This window comes from Ornithorhynchus anatinus, chromosome X4 (assembly GCF_004115215.2).
Source record: "Ornithorhynchus anatinus isolate Pmale09 chromosome X4, mOrnAna1.pri.v4, whole genome shotgun sequence".
Classification (NCBI taxonomy): Eukaryota; Metazoa; Chordata; class Mammalia; order Monotremata; family Ornithorhynchidae; genus Ornithorhynchus; species Ornithorhynchus anatinus.
This window is the reverse complement of record NC_041752.1, coordinates 4096035-4116047: the sequence shown is the minus strand read 5'-3', so window position 1 is coordinate 4116047 and position 20013 is coordinate 4096035. Positions and strand designations below refer to the sequence as shown.

At 58.3% G+C, this 20013-nt stretch overlaps 1 protein-coding gene and 1 non-coding gene across 4 annotated transcripts in view; one reads left to right on the top strand and one right to left on the bottom strand.

Annotated features, from left to right (window-relative positions):
- EXD3 (exonuclease 3'-5' domain containing 3) overlaps positions 1–20013 on the bottom strand; it is a 241239-nt gene that overhangs the window by 193558 nt on the left and 27668 nt on the right. For 2 of the 3 annotated variants that reach the window (XM_029054293.2, XM_029054292.2), the window contains exon 3: positions 10808–10897. In XM_029054293.2, the coding sequence (XP_028910126.1) occupies positions 10808–10844 (37 nt within the window). In that variant the 5' untranslated portion in view covers positions 10845–10897. Of the gene's footprint in view, positions 1–10807; positions 10898–12891; positions 13710–20013 lie in introns of those variants that run through there. The other variant, XM_029054295.2, reaches the window with a different exon arrangement.
- On the top strand, positions 9425–9497 carry TRNAR-CCU. Its single transcript has one exon. It is a non-coding gene; the product is annotated as a tRNA-Arg (tRNA).

Below are 20013 nucleotides of genomic sequence, written 5' to 3'. Positions count from 1 at the left end.
TCTTTCCACTGAGCCACGCCGCCTCTCGCGGTAGGCGCTCAGACCGTCCCCTTGACCGACCAGTCTCCCAGTGCCTCAACCGGGAGCTGTCTGGGGCCGGGAACGGGTCTACCGGCTCTCTGACACCGGTCTCTCCAAAGCGCCCGGCCCAGGGCTCTGCATACGATCGATCGACCGATCGCCAACTGTGCGGCTTGGGTCCGGGGACCATTAGGCGGCGTGGCTCGGTGGAAAGGGCCCGGGCTTCGGAGTCAGAGGTCATGAATTCGACTCCCGGCGCTGCCGCCCGTCGGCTGCGGGCGGGTCACTTCGCTTCACTGGGCCTCAGTGACCTGGTCTGGCAAACGGGGATTAACCGGGAGCCTCACGTGGGACGACCCGATGACCCCCCTATCTACCCCGGCGCTTAGAACGGCGCTCTGCACGCAGTAGGCGCTTAACAAACACCAACATTATATCATAAGGCAAGGAAATACAGCCTGGCAGCAGAATAATAAACAGAATCCCGGGTACCTGCAGAGCCCTCGTATTTCTCCAAGGCGCTGACACCTAAACCACCCTCGTTTTAGGGGGGGCGGGAAGAGGCGGGCTTTGTCATACCCATTTTCCAGACGAGGAACCCGAGGCCCGGAGAGACAAAGGAACGAGTGCCCAAGAGTAGCCGCAGAGCCGGCCTGATTATTAATATTACTACGAATGGCATTCGTTAAGCGCCTACCACGTGCCGAGCGCTGTTCTGAGCGCTGGGGGGGATACAAGGTCATCAGGTTGTCCCAGGTGGGGCTCACGGTCTTAACCCCCATTTTCCACATGAGGTCACTGAGGCGCAGAGAAGTCGAGGGACTCGCCCACGGTCGCACAGCTGACAAGCGGCGGAGCCGGGATTCGAACCCACGACCGCGGACTCCCACGCCCGGGCTCTTTCCGCTCTGGAGGAGGGAGGGCACCGAGCACTCACCATGCGCGGAGCGCTGTACTAAGCGCTCGGGAGAGTCCAGTACGCGACAGAGGGGGCCGACACCTTCCCCGTCCACGACAAGCTCACGGTCTAGACGGGGAGCCAGACGTTAAGCGACGATTTCTAACACCCAATTTAAAGATACGGACACAGGTGGCACACGCGATTTGTCCACTCCAAGCGCTTGGTACGGTGCTCTGCACATAGTAAGCGCTCAATACATACTACCGACCGAAAGTGCCGCGGGCGGAGGGTGTCGGGGGAGCATCAAACGCCCAAAGGTCACGGATCCAAGCGGCAGACGGGGGAGACGGGAGAGGGAGCGGGGAACGGAGGGCGTCATCGGGGCAGGCCTCCTGGAGGCGATGGGACCCGAATGATGCCGTTATTCTGTCGTTCAATCGGATTTCTTGAGCGCTTCCTATGCGCAGGGCACCGTACCAAGCGCTTGGAACGGGCAAATCGGTAACAGATAGAGACGGTCCCTGCCCTCGGACGGGCTTACGGTCTAATCGGGGGAGGCGGACGGACGAGAACAGCAGCAATAGAATCGAGAGCGCTAAAGAGAAGCAAGAATGATGCTATTATTCTGTCATTCAATCGTATTTCTTGAGCGCTTACTGTCTGCAGAGCACCGTACTAAGCGTTTGGAACGGACAAATCGGTAACAGATAGAGACGGTCCCTGCCCTTTGACGGGCTTACGGTATTTCTTGAGCGCTCACTGTGTGCGGAGCACTGTACCAAGCGCTTGGGAGAGGACGACAGAACAATCAACAGACACACTCGCTACCCACGACCATTATTAACAACAGTCGGGGGGAAATGCTGGGCATGGCGAGCGCCCAGTGATTATCCCGTGATGGACGAAAAGCGGCCTGGCTTAGGGAGAAGCAGCGGCGCCAGGCGGGTAGGGCAAGGGCCTGGGAGTCGGGAGGATCTGGGTTCTAATTCCGCTTCTGCCACCCGTCTGTCGGGTGACCTTCGCTTTTCTAGGCCTCATCCCCTCATCTGTAAAATGGGGATTAAGACTGTGAGCCCTACGGCGGACAGGGACCGTGTCCCACCCGATTAACCTGCCTCTCCCCCAGCGCTCAGAACGGTGCTTGACACAGAGTAAAGGCTTTAACAAGCCTCGTCTCGTCTCGCGCTGTCGAGTCGTCTCCGGCCCACAGCGACGCCATGCGCTCATCTCTCCCGGAACCCCCCGCTTCCATAAGAATGATAATGTTGGTGTTCGTTAAGCGCTTACTACGTGCCCAGCGCTGTTCAAAGCGCTGGGGTGGATGCAGGGCGATCAGGTTGGCCCACGTGAAGCTCGGTCTCCATCCCCATTTCCCAGATGAGGTCACCGAGGCAAAGAGAAGTGAAGCGACTCGCCCACGGTCCCGCAGCCGACGAGTGGCGGAGCCGGGATTTGAACCCATGACCTCCGACTCCCAGGCCCGGGCTCTTCCCACTGAGCCACGCTGCTTCCATCCGCGATCGTTCCGGTAGTGGATCCCGAAGGGTTTTCCCGGTAAAGAATACAGAAGTGGTTGCCATCGCCTTCTTCCGCACGGTGACGGGCACCACGGTTATCATCATAATTACTGTAATGCTCCAACAGAAATCACATCCAGGGTCCCGGGGTCTTCCCTCCAGCCCGCCCCAAAATGAGGGTCTGGGGAGGGCAGGAGTCGCCTGAACCTCCGGTGGCTCTAGATTTCACCTAGGTCAAGCGCAGACACTCTCTGCGCAGCACTTCAAAAACGGCCTCCCATTCATTTTCAATCACTGGGAAGGAGGCCTCGCCCTGAACCCACAGTCGCTAGGCTCTCCGGGGCTTGATTAATCACAACGCATTGTCCCGGGCTGCAAAACTGACCCCGGGCTCCAGGCTGGGAAAGCAAAATACTTCAGCTCCGGGGCGGGGGGCCGCGAGAGGAACGCGACGCGGGCGAGGAAGGGACCGATCCATGGGAGAAACCGTATTTCTCCTCCTCCTCCTCACGGTGACGTCGAATCTGTTTTCCCACTTGGAGCACGTAGCCGAGCGTTCCATCCGAGGAACGGAATGGAAACCCCAGGCATTGTCTCGGACCTGGCCGGGGTTCAGACGGGTTTAATTCTAGGAAGTGAGGGGCCAGGAATTTTCGGATGCCGAAAGGCCCCCTTCTTTCTTTCTGATTCGCTGTTTGCTCCGGAAGTGGCCGAGCGGCTACTCTTTACTCCAGAAGGTGGTCGGTGTCTGAGCGGAGAGGCTGAGAGAGGGAGAGATGGAGAGAGAGAGAAGGGAGAGGGGGAAAGAGGGAATCTTGGGGAGAGAAGGGGACAAAGTCGGGGGGAGAGATGAGGGGAGAGAAGGGGGGGAAGCGAGAGTGAGAAAGGGAGAAAGAGGGTCGGGGGAGATAGGGAGTGAGGGAGCAAGAGGGGGAGAAAGAGGAAGGGGGAGGAGGAAGAGAGGGAGAAAGAGGGAGAGAGAAGAGAGGAGAGGGAGAGAGACAAAGGGAGACGGGGAGAAAGGGGGTGAGGGAGTGAGGGGGTGAGGGCGTGAGGGGGAAGAGGAAGGGGGAAGGGGGAGAGATGGTGGGAGGAAGGGGGGGAAAGAGGGAACGAGAAAGGGAGATGGGGAGAAAAGGGGCGACGGAGCGAGGGTCGGGGAGAGAAGGGAACGAGGGAACGAGGAAGCGAGAAGGGGAGACGGGGGAGAGGGGACAAGGAGATGATGGTAGATGGGGGGAGAAAGTGGGAGGGGGAAAGGGGAAGAGAGGGAGAGACAGTGGGAGAAAGATGGAGACAGAGTGCATGAGGGAGGGAGGGAGAGATGGAGAGAGAAGGAGAAGGGGTAGAGAGAGGGAGAGAGGAAATGAGAAAGGGGGGAGAGAGGGAGAGACAAAAGGGGAGAGAGAGACAGGGGAAGAGAGAGACGGGGTGAGGGGGAGAAAGAGCGGAGGGGAGACGGGGGGGAGAAGACCAGAGGTTGGATGAAAAGGGGGGGCGGGGGGGAAGTGAGAGAATAGCTCAGCCAGGCCAAATGTAGTTTGGCTTGAGTGATTACATCTGTTGTAGAGCCCTCCGCCTGCTCTCTCACTGCTGAGAAATTGTTTGAATTCTGTCTACGAGGTCTCCCAAATTCCCAAGGAAGGCTCCGGTTTAAATGCGAAAGCTTTGAACGGGCTGAACTCGGGTTACACTAAATTGGCGGGTCCGTCAGGGGAAGAGGCGGCTTTTCGGAAAACCGCTCCGGTGTTAAGTTGACGTCTCGGTAGGGAAACGTTTCCAGAGGGTTCTGGGGAGCGGAGGAGAAGAGCCTTTCTCCGCCGTCGCCGCTCCCCCGTCACCTTTTGCACGGAAAGGGGGCCGACGAGGGATGAACGCAGAGGCGCAACCGGAAAATCCCAAATACTCCCAATCCGTCCTCCGTGCGAAACCCAAATCCGACCGACGTTACCGAAACCGACGGGCATTTGAGGGGAAGAAAGGAAACCGAGCTGACAGCCCCGAAGAAGAGTTGCAGAAACGCTCTTTCTTTCTCTGTCTGTTCGTTTTTTATGGCATCTGTTAAATACTCACTACGTACCAGGCACTGGTCTAAGGGCTGGGGTAGATACAGGCCAGTCAGGCCGGACGCAGTCACGGGGCTCACAGTCTTAATCCCCACTTTACAGACGAGGTAACCGAGGCCCAGAGAAGCGAAGTGACTAGCCCGAGGTCACGCGGCGGACAAGGGACGGATGTGGATTAGAACCCGGGTCCTCCTGACTCCCGGGCCCGGGCTGTATCCACTAGGCCACGAGTGCCCGCTAAACACTGAAAATGATAGAAGCGTATCTGTTAAGCACACCCTAAGTGCCAGGCACTGTACCAAGCTGAACACGGGGGACACTGCGCGCAGAGTATTCATTCAGTCGTATTTATCGAGCGCTCACCGCGTGCACAGCGCTGTACTAAGCGCCGTACTAACTGCTTAACGAGGGCTAAGTCGGGGAAGGCCTCTTGGAGGAGACGGGCTCTCAATGAGGCTTTCGTCGTCCGTCAGATACGAGGAGGGAGGGCGTTCCAGGCCGGAGGCGGGACGTGGGCGAGAGGTCGGCGGCGAGACAGACGAGACGGAGGACCGGGGAGAAGGTTGGCCTCGGAGGAGCGAAGTGTGCGGGCCGGGGTGGAGGAGGAGAGCAGCGAGGGGAGGTAGGAGGGGGCGAGGCGACGGAGGGCCTCAAAGTGGACGGTGAGGTCTTTCCGTTCGACGCGGAGCTGGGCGGGTGACCACCGGAGGGTCTTGAGGAGCGGGGATGGGCCCGGGAAAGCGCCGTCGGCTCGGACGTCTGCCCGGCTCCGGGCGGGAGGGGCGCTGGGACCGAGGAACCCGTCGCCGATCCCGGGGGACCGAAGGGAAAATTCTAAGCCGAGGAGTCGAGGGGGTCCGGGCGGGCGCGGTCCCGGGGGTCTCGGCGGCACGCGGGCCGAGGGGACGGAGGCCGTTTCGGTCGGAGGGTCGGGGGGGGTCAACGGCGGAGACGCCAGACGGGCTTCCCGCGGAGCCCCCCCCCACCCCCGCTTTCATCTCCCCGGAGTGGGGCCCGCCCGGGGAGACCATTTCGGCCCGGGACCTCGCAGAAGAGCTTCGAGCTACTCGAGGGGTGAGGAGTCGAGGGTCCGGGGGGCCTGGCCCGGGCGACCGCCCCGAGGGCCCGGATCCAGACCCCTTCCCGAAACTAGACGGGGGCGTCCTCCCCCGACGCCGGCCCGCTCTCGCCCCGGCTCGGAGCGCTCGGCCCCCGGGGTCCCCCCCGCCCCCCGTCCTTTGGACTCGCACGACCCCGGGAGAAGGAATGAGGCCTCGATTCCCACGGGCCCTCAGTGAGAACATCATAAAAGCTGAACTTTAGCCCTCTTGACGGGGAGGCGGTTCGAGGAGGCGGGGGGAGGCCGACGTCCGGCCCCTGCCGGAGCCCGCCGGCGCTGAGGAGCACGCCTCTTGTTTTCTTCGCCCTCCGTCCAAGGAAGACGGTTCCACATTCTTCGCCGGCCCCTTCTGCCCCCTCCTCCCCGCAGACCCCCGCCCCTCCCCTTCTCAGAAACGCAGGAAGGAGGTCCTTGCAAAAGTTGAACCAAAACCCGCTCTCATACGCACACACGCACTTCCCACTTAAAAAGCTGCCCCAAATTCGGACGGCATCTCGGGCGGCAGTTTTACAGCCGGGAGGCCTGGGAGCCGTAAAAACTGCACCGATCTCCGTCAAGGACACCGTTCCCTGAGGGCTGACCTCTCTCGGGCTGCTTCCCGGGACAACCCTTCTTCCGGAAACCTTGCTACCCATCATCATTCGATCGTATTTATCGAGCACCTACTATGTGCAAAGCGGTTTACTACGTGCCCAGCGAGGGGTCCTGGGCGAGCCCTTACTTGGGCGCGGGGCGAATGATAACGCCCGGGGTATCCGTTGAGCGCTTACTGTGTGCCAGACCCTAAGCGCTGGGGTGGATACAGCCTGGCTTAGTGGGAAGAGCCCGGCCTTGGGAGTCGGGGGTCATGGGTTCTAATCCCGGCTCCGCCACGGGCCAGCCGAGTGACTCCGGGCAAGTCACTTGACTTCTCGGTGCCTCGGCGACCTCGTCTGTAAAATGGGCATTGAGACCGGGAGCCCCACGTGGGACAGCCTGAAGACCTCGGATCTCCCCCCAGCGCTTAGAACAGTGCTTGGCACATAGTAAGCGCTTCATATATACCGTCAGCACTGCTAGCGGTACGAGAATTACAGATGTATTTGCTTCTTCCCTTCGGAGAATTCTCGAATCAATTTATCGGGGCTAAACCGCGAGCCGGGATACGAGGACGGACCGATTCGAGCGCTAGGAAGATCGCAGTTTATAGAACGGGATGGGGACCCGCGAAGGAGAGGGAGGAGAACCAGACGTGGCCGTGCCACGGACCAGAATTTCAAAACCGGAGTCTTCGACTTCCAATTATAGTTCCCTCAATTATGACTTTAGACTAAATACTCCACGCAGGCCGCCTAGCCGGGACCGTGTTTGGCCTGGGGTCACTTGTGTTTTGAATGAATGAAGACGATAACGATGTCCCGGTGTTCTGTTCTCCTTTTCCTTTCTGCCAAGAATGTTCCCCCACAGAACTGCCCGCCCTTGTCGCCAACGAGCCAGAAATGCCCGCTGTCACTCCGGTGAGACTTTTTTTTCTCTTTTCTGTGCACGGCTGGATGTTTGAGGTGAAGTTCCCCCGAGTTTCCCACCCCCGTTTTCCGACCGGCGCGCTTGAGCGCTATCTCGGCTTCTGGGAAATGCTCTCTCTCTGTCAGATCCTCTCGGGCCACTGGTTAACGAGGGAAAAGATTCTCTAATTTGGGCGACGACTGAACTCTTTTTCTGGATCCGTTCTGTCTGGTTACACTTTTCTCGGGGGGAGGAAAACTGAGGAGTTTTGCTCTCTCTCTCACTCCCTCTTTCTTTCGCTCCCTCTGTCTCACTCCCTCTCTCTGTCTCTTTCTCTCATTCACTCTCCTTCTCTGTCTCTTTCATTCACTCTCTCCGTTTACACCCCCACACCCAGGGGAGTAAGACAGGCCCTGACACGAGGGCAGGTGAGAGACACCGGGAATGTGCCTGTTTATTGCTCTACTGTCCTCTCCCGAGCGCTCAGTACAGTGCTCTGCACCCAGTAAGCGCGCGATAAATACCATTATGAATGATACGGTCTGGTGGAAAGAGTCTGGACCTGGGAATCCGAGGACCTCTGGAATGGAAGCTCGTTGTGGGCAGGGAATGGGTCCGGTAGAGTGGTCTGCTGGACTCTCCCAAGCGCTTAGGACGGTGCTCTGCACCCAGTAAGCGCTCAGCGAATACGCCTGACCGACTGGCCGACCTGGGTTGTCATTCCAACTCTGCCACTTGCTTCTCTGGGCCTTTTTACCTCACGTGTAAAATGGGATCGCTCGATCGAGAGCTTTCTGTGTATAATAATGTTGGTATCTGTTAAGCGCTTGCTAGGTGCAGAGCACTGTTCTAAGCCCTGGGGTGGATACAGGGTGATCAGGTGGCCCCACGTGAGGCTCACCGTGAATCCCCATTTTACAGGTGAGGGAACTGAGGCCCAGAGAAGTGAAGTGACTCGCCCACAGTCACACGGCTGACAAGTGGCGGAGCCGGGAGTCGAACTCATGATCTCTGACTCCGAAGACCAGGCTCTTTCCACTGAGCCACGCTGCTCGCTGTGCTTGGGAGAGGACAACTGAACAGAGTTTAACACACGTTCCCTGCCCACGGTGAGCCAACCGTCTGGGGGGGGGGGGGGGGGGCGCACCGATATTCATACAAATAAATGACACGAACAGTACGTGCTGTGGGGCCGAGGGAACAAAGGGGAACGAATGCACGTTCAAAGGGGATGCAGAGGGGAGTGGGAGAAGGAGGGCTGGGTCAGGAAAGACCCTCCGGAGGAAAATATCGAGACCGATATCAAGAGTAATAAATGTGACACGTACAATACGTGCTGTGGGGCTGAGGGAATAAAGGGGAGCAAACCCCCGTCCAAGGGGGATGCGGAAGGGGGTGGGAGAAGAGGAAAGGAGGGCTTGGTCGGGAAAGACCTTCTGGAGGAAAAGTGCCTTCAATAAGGCTCTGAAGGTGAGGAGAGCGAGACGGCCGAGTGCTTTGAAGCGGATGGGAAAGGGTTTCCGCTCGATGCAGAGGTGGATGTTCGACGCGCTGGAGGTTCTCGAGGACAGGGGAAACGTGGCCTGAAAGTTTCTGTAGACCAATAAGCCAGGCAACAGAGCGAATTACGGCCCGGAGTGGGGAGAGACGGGCGGCAGGGAGGTCAGCAAGGAGGCCGATACAGTACGCGAGGTGGGATGGGATACGTGTCTGGCAAGGGCGGAATTGAGCGACGGGAAGGCCGAACCGACAGGACCCGGTGAGAGGCGGAGTGAGCGGGATGGCAGCTGTGGCCCTCCGAGGCAGGCCGGAGAGCCCAGAGGTCACGGGGGAGAAGCCGGGCAGAGATCCCCGCTGGACGAAGACACGGACTCGGCAAAAACAAGTGGGCGGAAGAGATCTACAGCTGGAAGGGCAGGAGACTCGCCGGCCACGCTGACAATGGGACAGCTCTCCTTGTCTATTCTTTCATGGCACCGAGGCACCAAGAAAGGGTTTCTCCCCACCAAAGAAAATTCTAGACAGAGAAACACAGTGGGCTTTTTTTTTTTTTTTTTAAGATATTTGTGGAGCGCTTACTAGGTGCCAGGCACTGTACCAAGCACTGGGGTAGATACGAGCTAGTCACGTCGGACCACATGACGCTCACGGTCTTCATCCCCATCTTACAGACGAGGTGACCGGGGCACAGGGAAGTCGAGAGACCTGCCCGAGGTCACACAGCAGACGGGGGGGCGGAACCGAGATCAGAACCCAGGTCCTTCGGACTCCCGGCCCTGTGCTCTGTCCACCGGGCTTCACTGCTTCTCCTGTCGCCCCGGTGGCCTAATGGATAAGGTATTGGCCTCCTAAGCCGGGGACTGCGGGTTCGAGTCCCACCCGGGGTGGAGATTTCTTGATTAGACTGTAAGCCCGTCAATGGGCAGGGCCTGTCTCCGTTGCCGATCTGTCCATTCCAAGCGCTTAGTTCGGTGCTCTGCACATAGTAAGCGCTCAATAAATGCTATCGAATGAACGAATGAATGTCAGAACAGTTTGGCGCCCGCGTGGGGCATTGAACCCGACGTGAATAATAGAATCCTAAAGGTTCACCTGGAGCACTTATTATTATTGTTGTTATTATTATTATTATTATTATTATCCTTTTAAGCACTTACTCTGGGTCTAGCACTGTTCCCAGTGCTGGGGTAGATGCAAGGGAATCAAGCCAGATCCCTGCCCCGTCCCCTTTGGGAAACGCAGTCGAAGCGGAAGGAAAAACGAGGGTTGCATCCCCATTTTACAGATGAGGAAAATGAGGCCCAGAAAAGCGAAGTGATTTGTCCGAGGTCACACAACAGACATGTGGCGGAGCCCATTCCGTCTCTTCCCTTAAATAATAACACCAATGATAATCTTGGTACTCGCTAAGCTCTTCCCATGTGCCAAGCACCGAACTAACTGCCGGGGTAAATCCGAGCTAATCGGGTTGGGCACAGTCCCTTTCCCACATGGGACTCACCATCTTAATCCCCATTTTACAGAAGAGGAAACTGAGGCCCAAGGAAATGAGGCGACTCACCAAAGCCACCCAGCAGACACACGGCAAAGCCCATTCTGTCTCCTCTCTTAAATAATGACACAAATAATAACCACCTTGGTACTTAAGCGCTTCCTAAGTGCCGAGCGCTGAACTAAGCGCCGGGCTAGATACAATCTCATCATGTTGGACACAGTCCCTTGTCCCACGTGGGGCTCACAGCCTTAATCCCCATCGGACCGATGAGGGAACCGAGGCACGGAGAACCCAAGTGACCCGCCCAAGGGCACCCAGCAGACGAGCGTCGGAGCCGGGAGGAGGGGCCGGGTCCTCGGACTCCCATCCCCGGGCTCTTCCTTCTAGGCCGGTCTACTTCCCATCATCTCCTTCGGCCTTCCCGAATGTCCCGGGAATTACGGTTATATCCCCGGAGGCAGGCGAGAGAGACCCCGGGGCGTGCGGCGGGAGAAGCCGGAGAGAAATCACTCACTTGATTCGATCGTATTCACCGAGCGCTTACCGCGCGGAGAACACCGTGCTAGGCGCTTGGGAGAGTTCAGGACCACGATAAACGGACACAATCCCGGCCCACAGTGAAATCGCTGCTGGATGAAGACTTTAACTCGGTAACGACAAGGGGACAGAAGATATGTACATCCGGAAGGGCAGGAAACTCACCGGCCACGCCGACAGTAGAATCGCTCTCCTTGTCCATTCTTTCGGGGCAGCGAGTAGCCGAGATCAGGGTTCTCCCCTCCAAATGGAGCTCTACAAAGAGAAACACGGTGGTTTTTTTTAAGATATTCGTTGAGCGCTTACTATGTGCCAGGGGTAGAGACAAATTTATCAGGATGGACACAGTCCCTTGTCCCACAGGGAGCTCACAGTCGAACTCAGAAGGAGGAGGATTTAATGCCCATTTTACAGAAGGTGAACGGAGGAATGTGTCTATTTATCGTTCAGTTGTCCTCTCCCAAGTTCTCTCCACACAGTAAGTGCTCAAGAAACACCACTGAATGAATAAATGAATAAATAAAATAAATATAACTGAATAAATGAATGAATAAATGAGGCACAGAAGTGATTTGCCCAAGTTCACACAGCAGACAAGTAGCTGTGCCGAGGATCAGAACCCAAGTCTTCGGACTCCCAGGCCCGGGCTCTTTCCGCTAGACCACACCGCTTCTCTGTTAGGAAGATAGCTCTTGATGATGATGACGATAACTGCGGTACCGTTAAGTTCATTCAATACTATTTATTGAGCGCTTACTATGTGCGGAGCACCGTACTAAGCGCTTGGGACGTACAAATCGGCAACAGATAGAGACCGTCCCCGCCGTCTGACGGGCGCGCGGTCTAATCAGCGCTTACTGTGTGCCAGGCACCCTATGAAGCACCGGCGTGGACACGGTCCCTGTTCCACAGGGGGCTCATGGTGTCAATCCCCATTTTACGGAAGAGGTCACTGAGGCAAAGGGAAGTGAAGTGACTTGACCGAGGTCACACAGCAGAGAAGAGTCAGAGCCAGGTTTCCAGGGTCGGTCCATCCGGGCCCAAAATAGTGGCCTCCCACTTCTTCTCCATGAACCCACTCAGCAAATCACACCTTTTTTTCTTCATCCATCCATCAGTGGTATTGATTGAGCCCCTAGGGAACGCAGACCACCTGTACTAAATGCTTGGGAGGGTATAACGCACCAGAGTGAGTAAACGCAATCCTTGCCCACAAGGAAATTACAGTCGACAGGAGGAGCTGAGGGACTACAGGAGGAAGCTGACAGTTTACAGGAGAGGTGACAGTCTACAGGAGCTGATGGTCTTCAGGAGAAGCTGAAGGTCTTCAGGAGGAGCTGACGGTCCAGAGGAGGAGCTGACGGTCCACAGGAGGAGCCGACGGTCCACAGGAGGAGCCGACGGTCCACAGGAGGAGCCGACGGTCCACAGGAGAAGTTGACGGACCACAGGAGGAGCTGACGGTCTACAGGAGGAGCTGACAGTCTACAGGAGGAGCTGAGGGACTACAGGAGGAGCTGACGGTTTACAGGAGAAGCTGAAGGTCTTCAGAAGAAGCTGACAGTCTACAGGAGGAGCTGACAGTCCACAGGAGGAGCTGACAGTCCACAGGAGGAGCTGAGGGACTACAGGAGGAGCTGACAGTTTACAGGAGAAGCTGAAGGTCTTCAGAAGAAGCTGACAGTCTACAGGAGGAGCTGACAGTCTACAGGAGGAACTGAGAGTCTACAGGAGGAGCTGACAGTCTATAGTAGGAGCTGACAGTCCACAGGAAGCTGACAGTCCACAGGAGAAGCTGAGTCTAAAGAAGGAGCTGATGGTCTACAGGAGAAGCTGAGGGTCTTCAGAAGAAGCTGACAGTCCCCAGGAGGAGCTGAGAGTCCACAGGAGAAGCTGAGAGTCTAAAGAAGGAGCTGACGGTCTACAGGAGCAGCTGGCAGTCTACAGAAGCTGAAGGTCTTCAGAAGAAGCTGGCAGTCCCCAGGAGGAGCTGACAGTCCACAGGAGAAGCTGAGGGACTACAGGAGGAGCTGACGGTTTACAGGAGAAGCTGAAGGTCTTCAGAAGAAGCTGACAGTCTACAGGAGGAGCTGACAGTCTATAGGAGAAACTGATTAGGAGGAGCTGACAGTCCACAGGAGAAGCTGAGAGCCTAAAGGAGGAGCTGACGGTCTACAGGAGAAGCTGAAGGTCTTCAGAAGAAGGTGACAGTCTACAGGAGGAGCTGACAGTCCACAGAAGAAGCTTACAGTCTACAGGAGCCGATGGTCTTCGGAAGGAGCCGCCAGTCTAAGGGAGAAGCTGAAGGTCTTCAGAAGCAGCTGACAGTCTACAGGAGGAGCTGACGGTCCACAGGAGAAGCTGAGAGTCTAAAGAAGGAGCTGATGGTCTACAGGAGAAGCCGACGGTCTACAGGAGAAGCTGAAGGTCTTCACAAGAGGCTGACAGTCTACAGGAGAGCTGACGGTCCACAGGAGAAGCTGAGAGTCTAAAGAAGGGGCTGACCGTCTACAGGAGAAGCTGAAGGTCTTCAGAAGAAGATGACAGTCTACAGGAGGAGCTGACAGTCTATAGTAGAAGCTCACGGTCCACGGGAGCCGATGGTCTTCAGAAGGAGCCGACAGTCCACGGGAGAGCTGACGGTCTACAGGAGAAGCTGAAGGTCTTCGGAAGAAGCTGACAGTCCCCAGGAGGAGCTGACGGTCCACAGGAGAAGCTGAGAGTCTAAAGAAGGAGCTGACGGTCTACAGGAGAAGCTGACAGGTCAACAGGAGCTGACGGTCTTCAGAAGAAGCTGACAGTCCACAGGAGAGCTGACGGTCTAGAGGAGGAGGAGACAGTCTAGGGGAGAGCTGACAGTTCACAGAAGGAGCCGACAGTCTACAGGAGAGCCGACAGAGCTCGGAGGAGCTAACAGCCTGCCGGCGAGCCGACGGTCTACAGGGGGAAATCGGCGCTTAGTCGGGGAGGCCTCTTGGAGGAGACGTGATCTGGGGGCTGGTTCTGAAGCCAGGTGGAGCGCCGGACTGCCTGATACGAAGGGACCCAGGCTGGCCTGAAAGGCGACGGGCCCCGGTATGAACCGAGGCGTTTTTTTTCCTCTTTAATGGTATTCGTCAAGTGTCTACTCTGTGTCGGGCACCGTCCTCCGCGATGGGGTAGATGGAGAATCATCGATCCCTGTCCCACACGGGGCTCATCGACTCGATCCCCACTTCACAGATGAGGTGACCGAGGCTCAGAGATGTGAAGCGACTCGCCCGAGGTCCCCCGGCAGAGGAGGGATCGGAACCCAGATCCTCCGCCTCCCGGGCTCGATCCTCCGGGCTACGCTCCCTCTACTGCAGATCCACCGCTTCACACTCGACAGCGGGCGGAGGGGGTGTCATGTGAGGGCATAATGCTTTGAGAACTCTCTTCTTCTAAAACTCGAAAAAACGAAATAAAAAGTGTTTTTCCAAAGAAGGCCGGCAGCCCCCGCCTCGGGTCCGCGGAACCCTGGGTTGAGAAACATCGTCCTATGCTGTTATTAAGAAATAGCCATTGTCTGCTCCTTCTGCTGTCCCAGACTGGATCAGAATTAATCATCCTTTGTTTCTCAGCCAGGAAATGAAGGAAGAGCTCAAGGGAAAGGGCAGAGAATCTTAAACAGTTTTGTTTTCTTTTTATTGCATCCGTCGAGCGCTCGCTATGCGCCAGGCACCGTACTGAGCGCCGGGGTGGATGCGAGCTCAATCGGGTCGGCCGCGGTCCTCGTCCCACACGGGGTGCACGGTCTTAATCCCCATATTTACGGAGGAGGAAACCGAGGCACAGAGAATGATAACCGTGGTACTGGCTGAGCGGTCACCATGTGCCAGGCACCGTATTAAGTGCCGGGGTGGATGCGAGCTCAATCAGGTCGGACACGGTCCCCGTCCCACGTGGGCCTCACGGTCTTAATCCCCGTTTTTACAGATGAGGGAACTGAAGCACAGAGGTAACAGTAATAACTGTCATAATAGTAATAATAATTAAGCACTTACTAAGTGCCAGGCACCGTACTCAGCACTGGGGCGGATACCAGCAAATCGGGTTGAACACAGTCCCCGCCCCACGTGGGGTTCCCAGTCTCCCCATGAGGCAACTGAGGCCCAGAGAAGCGAAGCGACTGGTCCGAGGCCACGGAGCAGACGGGTGACGGGGCCGGGATCAGAAGCCGTGACTTTCTGACTCGCAGGCCCGGGCTCCGGCCACTCCACCACGACCGACTGATCGTTCGGCGTCGCTGCGATGATCCTAAAACCAAATCCGGGCAGAAGTCACCGATTTCTGGGGCAACAAAGCAGGCGGGAGGGTTCGGAAAGAGCCAGACGGTGAGAATTCTCATTCAGCTCCCCCGGGGGTCGACGTTGTCTGCCCCGGCTTTCTGTGAGTCATTAACTCGTAAGAATTCCGTCCCTCTTGGAACCGCGCGCCCATAATGGATACCAGAAGAGAGCGCGGGCAAAAAAAAAAAAAAAAAACCCCGACCGCACCGAGACAAATAACTGTGACAGGTTGTCAGATACTGGATCCAACACGAGGAAGAAATTCCGGCCTGTGAGTCGCTGGAAAGAACAACAAAGCCGAGCTGTAGAAAATCCTGCTCTGAAAATCCAGACCAAAGGGACGGGATTCCACAGGGCTGGGATCGTTCTTCCCTAAGCCCTTCCTGAAGGGAAGGGGACGGTTCTCATTCCCAGGAGCTGGAGACGTGTGCGTGTCGGGGGGAGGGGAGGGGGGCTCAAGGGGGTAACACCTCGCTGACGGAAAGCCCTCCACGTCCCGTCGCGATGATGATGATGATGATGATGATAATAACGTTGGTATTTGTTAAGCGCTTACTACGTGCAGGGCACTGTTCTAGGCGCTGGGGTAGACACAGGGGAATCAGGTGGCCCCACGTGGGGCTCACAGCCTTCATCCCCATTTTCCAGATGAGGGACCTGAGGCACAGAGGAGTGAAGTGACTCGCCCACAGTCGCCCAGCTGACAGGCGGCGGAGCCGGCATTCGAACCCATGACCTCTCACCCCAAGGCCCGTGCTCTTTCCGCTGAGCCGCGCTGCTTCTCCGGCAGCGCTATCAATGACACCGGCATTGGCTAAGCGCTTACCACGTGCCAAGCACTGTCCTAAGCGCTGGACGAGATACTGGGGGCTCGCCGTCTTAACCTCCATTTTACGGATGAGGCAACTGAGGCACGGAGAAGTTAAGGGATTGGCCCGAGGTCGCACGGCGGACAAGTGGCGGTGTCGGGATTAGAACCCACGGCCTCTGACTCTAATCCCGGTGTCGGCATCAGAACCCACGTCCTCAAGCCCGGGCTCTTTCCTCTAAGCCACGCTGCTTCTCACAAGGAGCACCCCTTTAGAGGAGCAGCGCGGCTCAGTGGAAAGAGGCCGGGCTTCGGAGTCAGAGGTCCTGGGTTCGACTCCCGGCTCTACCCCTTGTCAGCCGGGTGACTGTGGGCGAGTCACTTCACTTCTCTGGGCCTCGGTGACCTCATCTGTAAAATGGGGATGAACCGGGAGCCTCCCGTGGGACCACCTGATGACCCCGCATCTCCCCCAGCGCTCAGAACAGTGCTCCGCACGTAGTGAGCGCTCAACAAATACCAACATTAGTATTATTATTAACAAATACCATTCTCGATCACGATTATTACTAGAGAAGCTATCTCGTGTCAACCGTACGTCAGTTGTACGTTCCAAGCGCTGACCACGGTGCTCTGCACGCAGTAAGCGTTCGATAAACGCGATCGAATGAACGACTGGTCCCACGGGCTGCGGCGGAGCCAACGCCGGCTCCTCCCGCCTCTGAAAGCGGGGAGGGAGGTGGGTCCGATGACTTCCCGGGGCGGCCTAGCGGACGGGGCCCGGGCCCGGGCGTCGGAAGAACCTGGGTTCTAATCCCGCCTCGACCTCGGGCCGGTCTCGTCGCTTCTCCGGGCCTCGGTTCCCTCATCCGGAAATCGGGGATCGGGCCTGTGAGCCCCACGGGGGCCGGGGACCGTCTCCAGCCTGATCAACCTGTATCTACCTTAGCGCAGACGGGGAGCCGGATGTTAATAAAAATAGCTAAATAACAGATATACACATATGCGCTGTGGGGATGGGAGGGAGGGAGGATGAAAGAAAGGTGCAGGTCAGGGCAACCGGCCTCCTCCGGCAGCCCAGATATTCTCTACGTACGATTCAAATGTGGCCTTCGGCAGGAGCCCGGGTAATAGTAACATCGGTGGTATCTTTTTAAGCGCTTACTAGGCGCCGGGCACTGTTCTAAGCGCTGGGGCGGCTCTCGACGGGCCACTGGGAGGTGGCCTTCGGGAGTAGCCCCGGAGACCCTCCGCAACCACGCGAACGTGGCCTTCTCCGGTAGCCCGGACAACTCCCGGCACGGGATACGAAGGTGGCCTCCCGCGGTGGCCCGGCCGGCTCTCGGCAAGCGGCGTGGCGTAACGGGGGGAGCCCGGGCCCGGGCGTCAGAAGGTCACGGGTTCTAATCCCGGATCCGTCGCCCGTCTGCCGTGTGGCCTCGGGCAAGTCGCTCGGCTTCTCTGGACCCCGGGTGGAAAAGGTACCCCCGGATCCCGTCGGGCCCGCCGTCACATCGCCACAGTCCGCCCTCTCCTCTCCATCCAAACCGCCAGCACGCATCCGATCTCGCCTCCGTTACTCCATCGGCCTCCCCGCCGACCTCCCTGCCCCGCGTCCTTCTACGGAAACGTCCGGTCCACGTCTCCCCGCCCCTCGAGAACCTCCGGCGGCTGCCCGCCCGCCCGCCCCGGCATCACACGGAAACGCCTTCTCCAGAAGCCGGCCAGTCGTCTCCGACCCACGGCGGCTCCGGGGTCGCGGCCTCGACGGAATTTACGACCCGGCTTGAAAGCGGCGGTCGGTCCCCTCGCCCCCTCCCACTCAGCCCGCCCGCTCCGCTCCTCTAACGCCGACCTACTCGCGGTCCCTCCGTCTCGCCCATCTCACCGCCGACCCCCGGCCCACGTCCCGCCTCTGGCCCGGAACGCCCTCCCTCCTCAAATCCGACGGACGATCCCTCTCTCCCCACCTTACTGAAGGCGCTTCTCCTCCGAGAGGGCTTCCCCGACCAAGCCCTCGTTTCCCCTTTCCCTCCTCCCCTCCCTTGTCGTCGCCCCTGATCTCGGATTTGTTCCCTTGAACTCCCCCCCTCCCTCGGCCCCACGGCATTTACGTCCACGCTAACAGCCTGCCTCTCCCTCTTTCGTTCATTCAATAGTATTTATTGAGCGCTTACTGCGTGCAGGGCACCGTACTGAGCGCTTGGAACGAACAAGTCGGCAGCAGACGGAGACGGTCCCCGCCCTCTGACGGGCGCACGGTCCGATGGGGGGGGGGACGGGGGACGGACAGAACGATGGCGATAAACAGAGTCGAGGGGAAGAACATCTCGTAAAAACAATAACCCCCTCGAGGTACGACGGCCGGCGGGCAGGGAGCGCGCCCACCGATTCCGTCACGTCGTCCCCTCCGAGGTGCTCGGCGCAGCGCCCTGCGCGCGGCAGGCGCCCGACGGATGCGATTTGACCGATTCCAAAGTGGCCTTCCGCGGGAGCCCCGACGGGTCTCGACGCGGGACTCCGACGAGGCCTTCTCCGGTAGCCCCAGCCGGGGTAGAAGAATTCCCTCTACTGCCCGCCCACGGAGTGGCGGTTGTTTTCTTTCCCACTCCCAGATCTGAGTCCCGGCCAGATCTGCCGGGACTGGGACAAGATGATTGAGCGAGGGAAAAAAAACGACCACCCGAAAAATACCCCCTCCTTGAACTCGGCGGGGCCATAGACCATTAAGATCCGACTCCGCGGAAGTGGCTGCACACCGGCGAAGGTCTTCTGGCAGATCACCGACGCGGGAGCAAGAGGAGCCGGTTGCTTTCCAGATCAGAAGCAGGGATTCGGGGCGGCGGACACTCAGGCTCTCTCCGCGTTATCTCCCGGGCCGCTGAGCCAAGTTCAGAAGATACTCCCCCTTCCTCTCCCTCCCCCACTCCCCCCGGCCGCTTCCCTTCCTTAGATCCCGCCTCTCCCCACCCGAGAGCCTGTCGGGCTCGTCAGCGCTCCTCCGGCGCCGGCCGGGAGGCCGGGCCGAAGCCTTCGCCGGGGCCGAACCCTCCCTTCCGCCGGGGATCCGTCACCCCGCACCTCCGGTAGCGACGGGGGAGGCATTTAGGGACCGTCAGATTCATCCGGTCGTATTTACCGAGCGCTTACCACGGGCAGAGCGCCGGACTAAGGGCTCGAGTCGGCGTCCGACCGGCGCCGGGCGCCGGCTGGCCGAGAAGCAGCGTGGCCTAGGGGACAGAGCCCGGGCCTGGGAGTCAGGAGGCCCTGGGTTCCAATCCCGGCTCCTCCGCTCGTCTGCTGGGTGACCTTCAATCCTCTGGGTCATGGGTTCTAATCCCCGCTCCGCCCCCCCCGTCGGCTGTGAGACTTTGGGCGAGTCACTTCACCTCTCTGTGCCTCAGTCCCCTCGTCGGTAAAATGGGGATTAAGACCGTGTGAGCCCCACGTGGGACGACCTGATCCCCTTCTATCCCCCGAGGGCTTAGGACAGTGCTCCGCACATACTAAGCGCTCAACAAATACCACCATTATCAGTTCCCTCATCTGTGAAACGGGATTAAGACTGTGAGTCACCCGTGGGACTCGACAGAGAAGTAGCGTGGCCTGACCGAGCGTGGTCCCGGGAGTCAGGAGGCCCCGGGTTCTAATCCCGGCTCCGCCGCTCGTCCGCTGTGCGACCTCGGGCGATTCGCTTCCCTTCTCTGGGCCTCGGTTTCCTCACCTGCAAAGTGGGGATGCACTGCACCACCGGGGTGGATACGAGTCAATCACGTCGGACACAGTCCGCGTCCCACGTGGGGCTCACAGCCTCAATCCCCATCAGACAGACGACTGAGGCCCGGAGGAGCGAAGCGACTTCCCCAAGGTCTCCCTGCAGACGGGTGGCGGGGCCGGGATTAGAACCCGCGACCTCCTGACTCCCGGGCCCGGGCTCTGTCCGCTAGACCGCGTGGCTGTCCTAAAAATGAGACTGTTTTCCAAGTCCCTGGCAGGGCGCTGTTATGTCTCATAATTCACCAAACAGAAAGATTCTTGGCAGAAAGCAGAAGGCCTTTGGGCACCGCTCCCGTTTTGTAAAACGGCCGCAATCACGATTTCGCCTCCTTTATTGTCGGTCTCCACCCCAATTCCGCTTTTAAAAGCACGGTTGTTTTTCTTGCATCATAATAAAGTGGCCTGACTTCCCGAAGCGGGCTAAATTTAGCCGAACAATTCCAAATAAAATAGGTCTTCTCTCTTTCTTGTCGTCT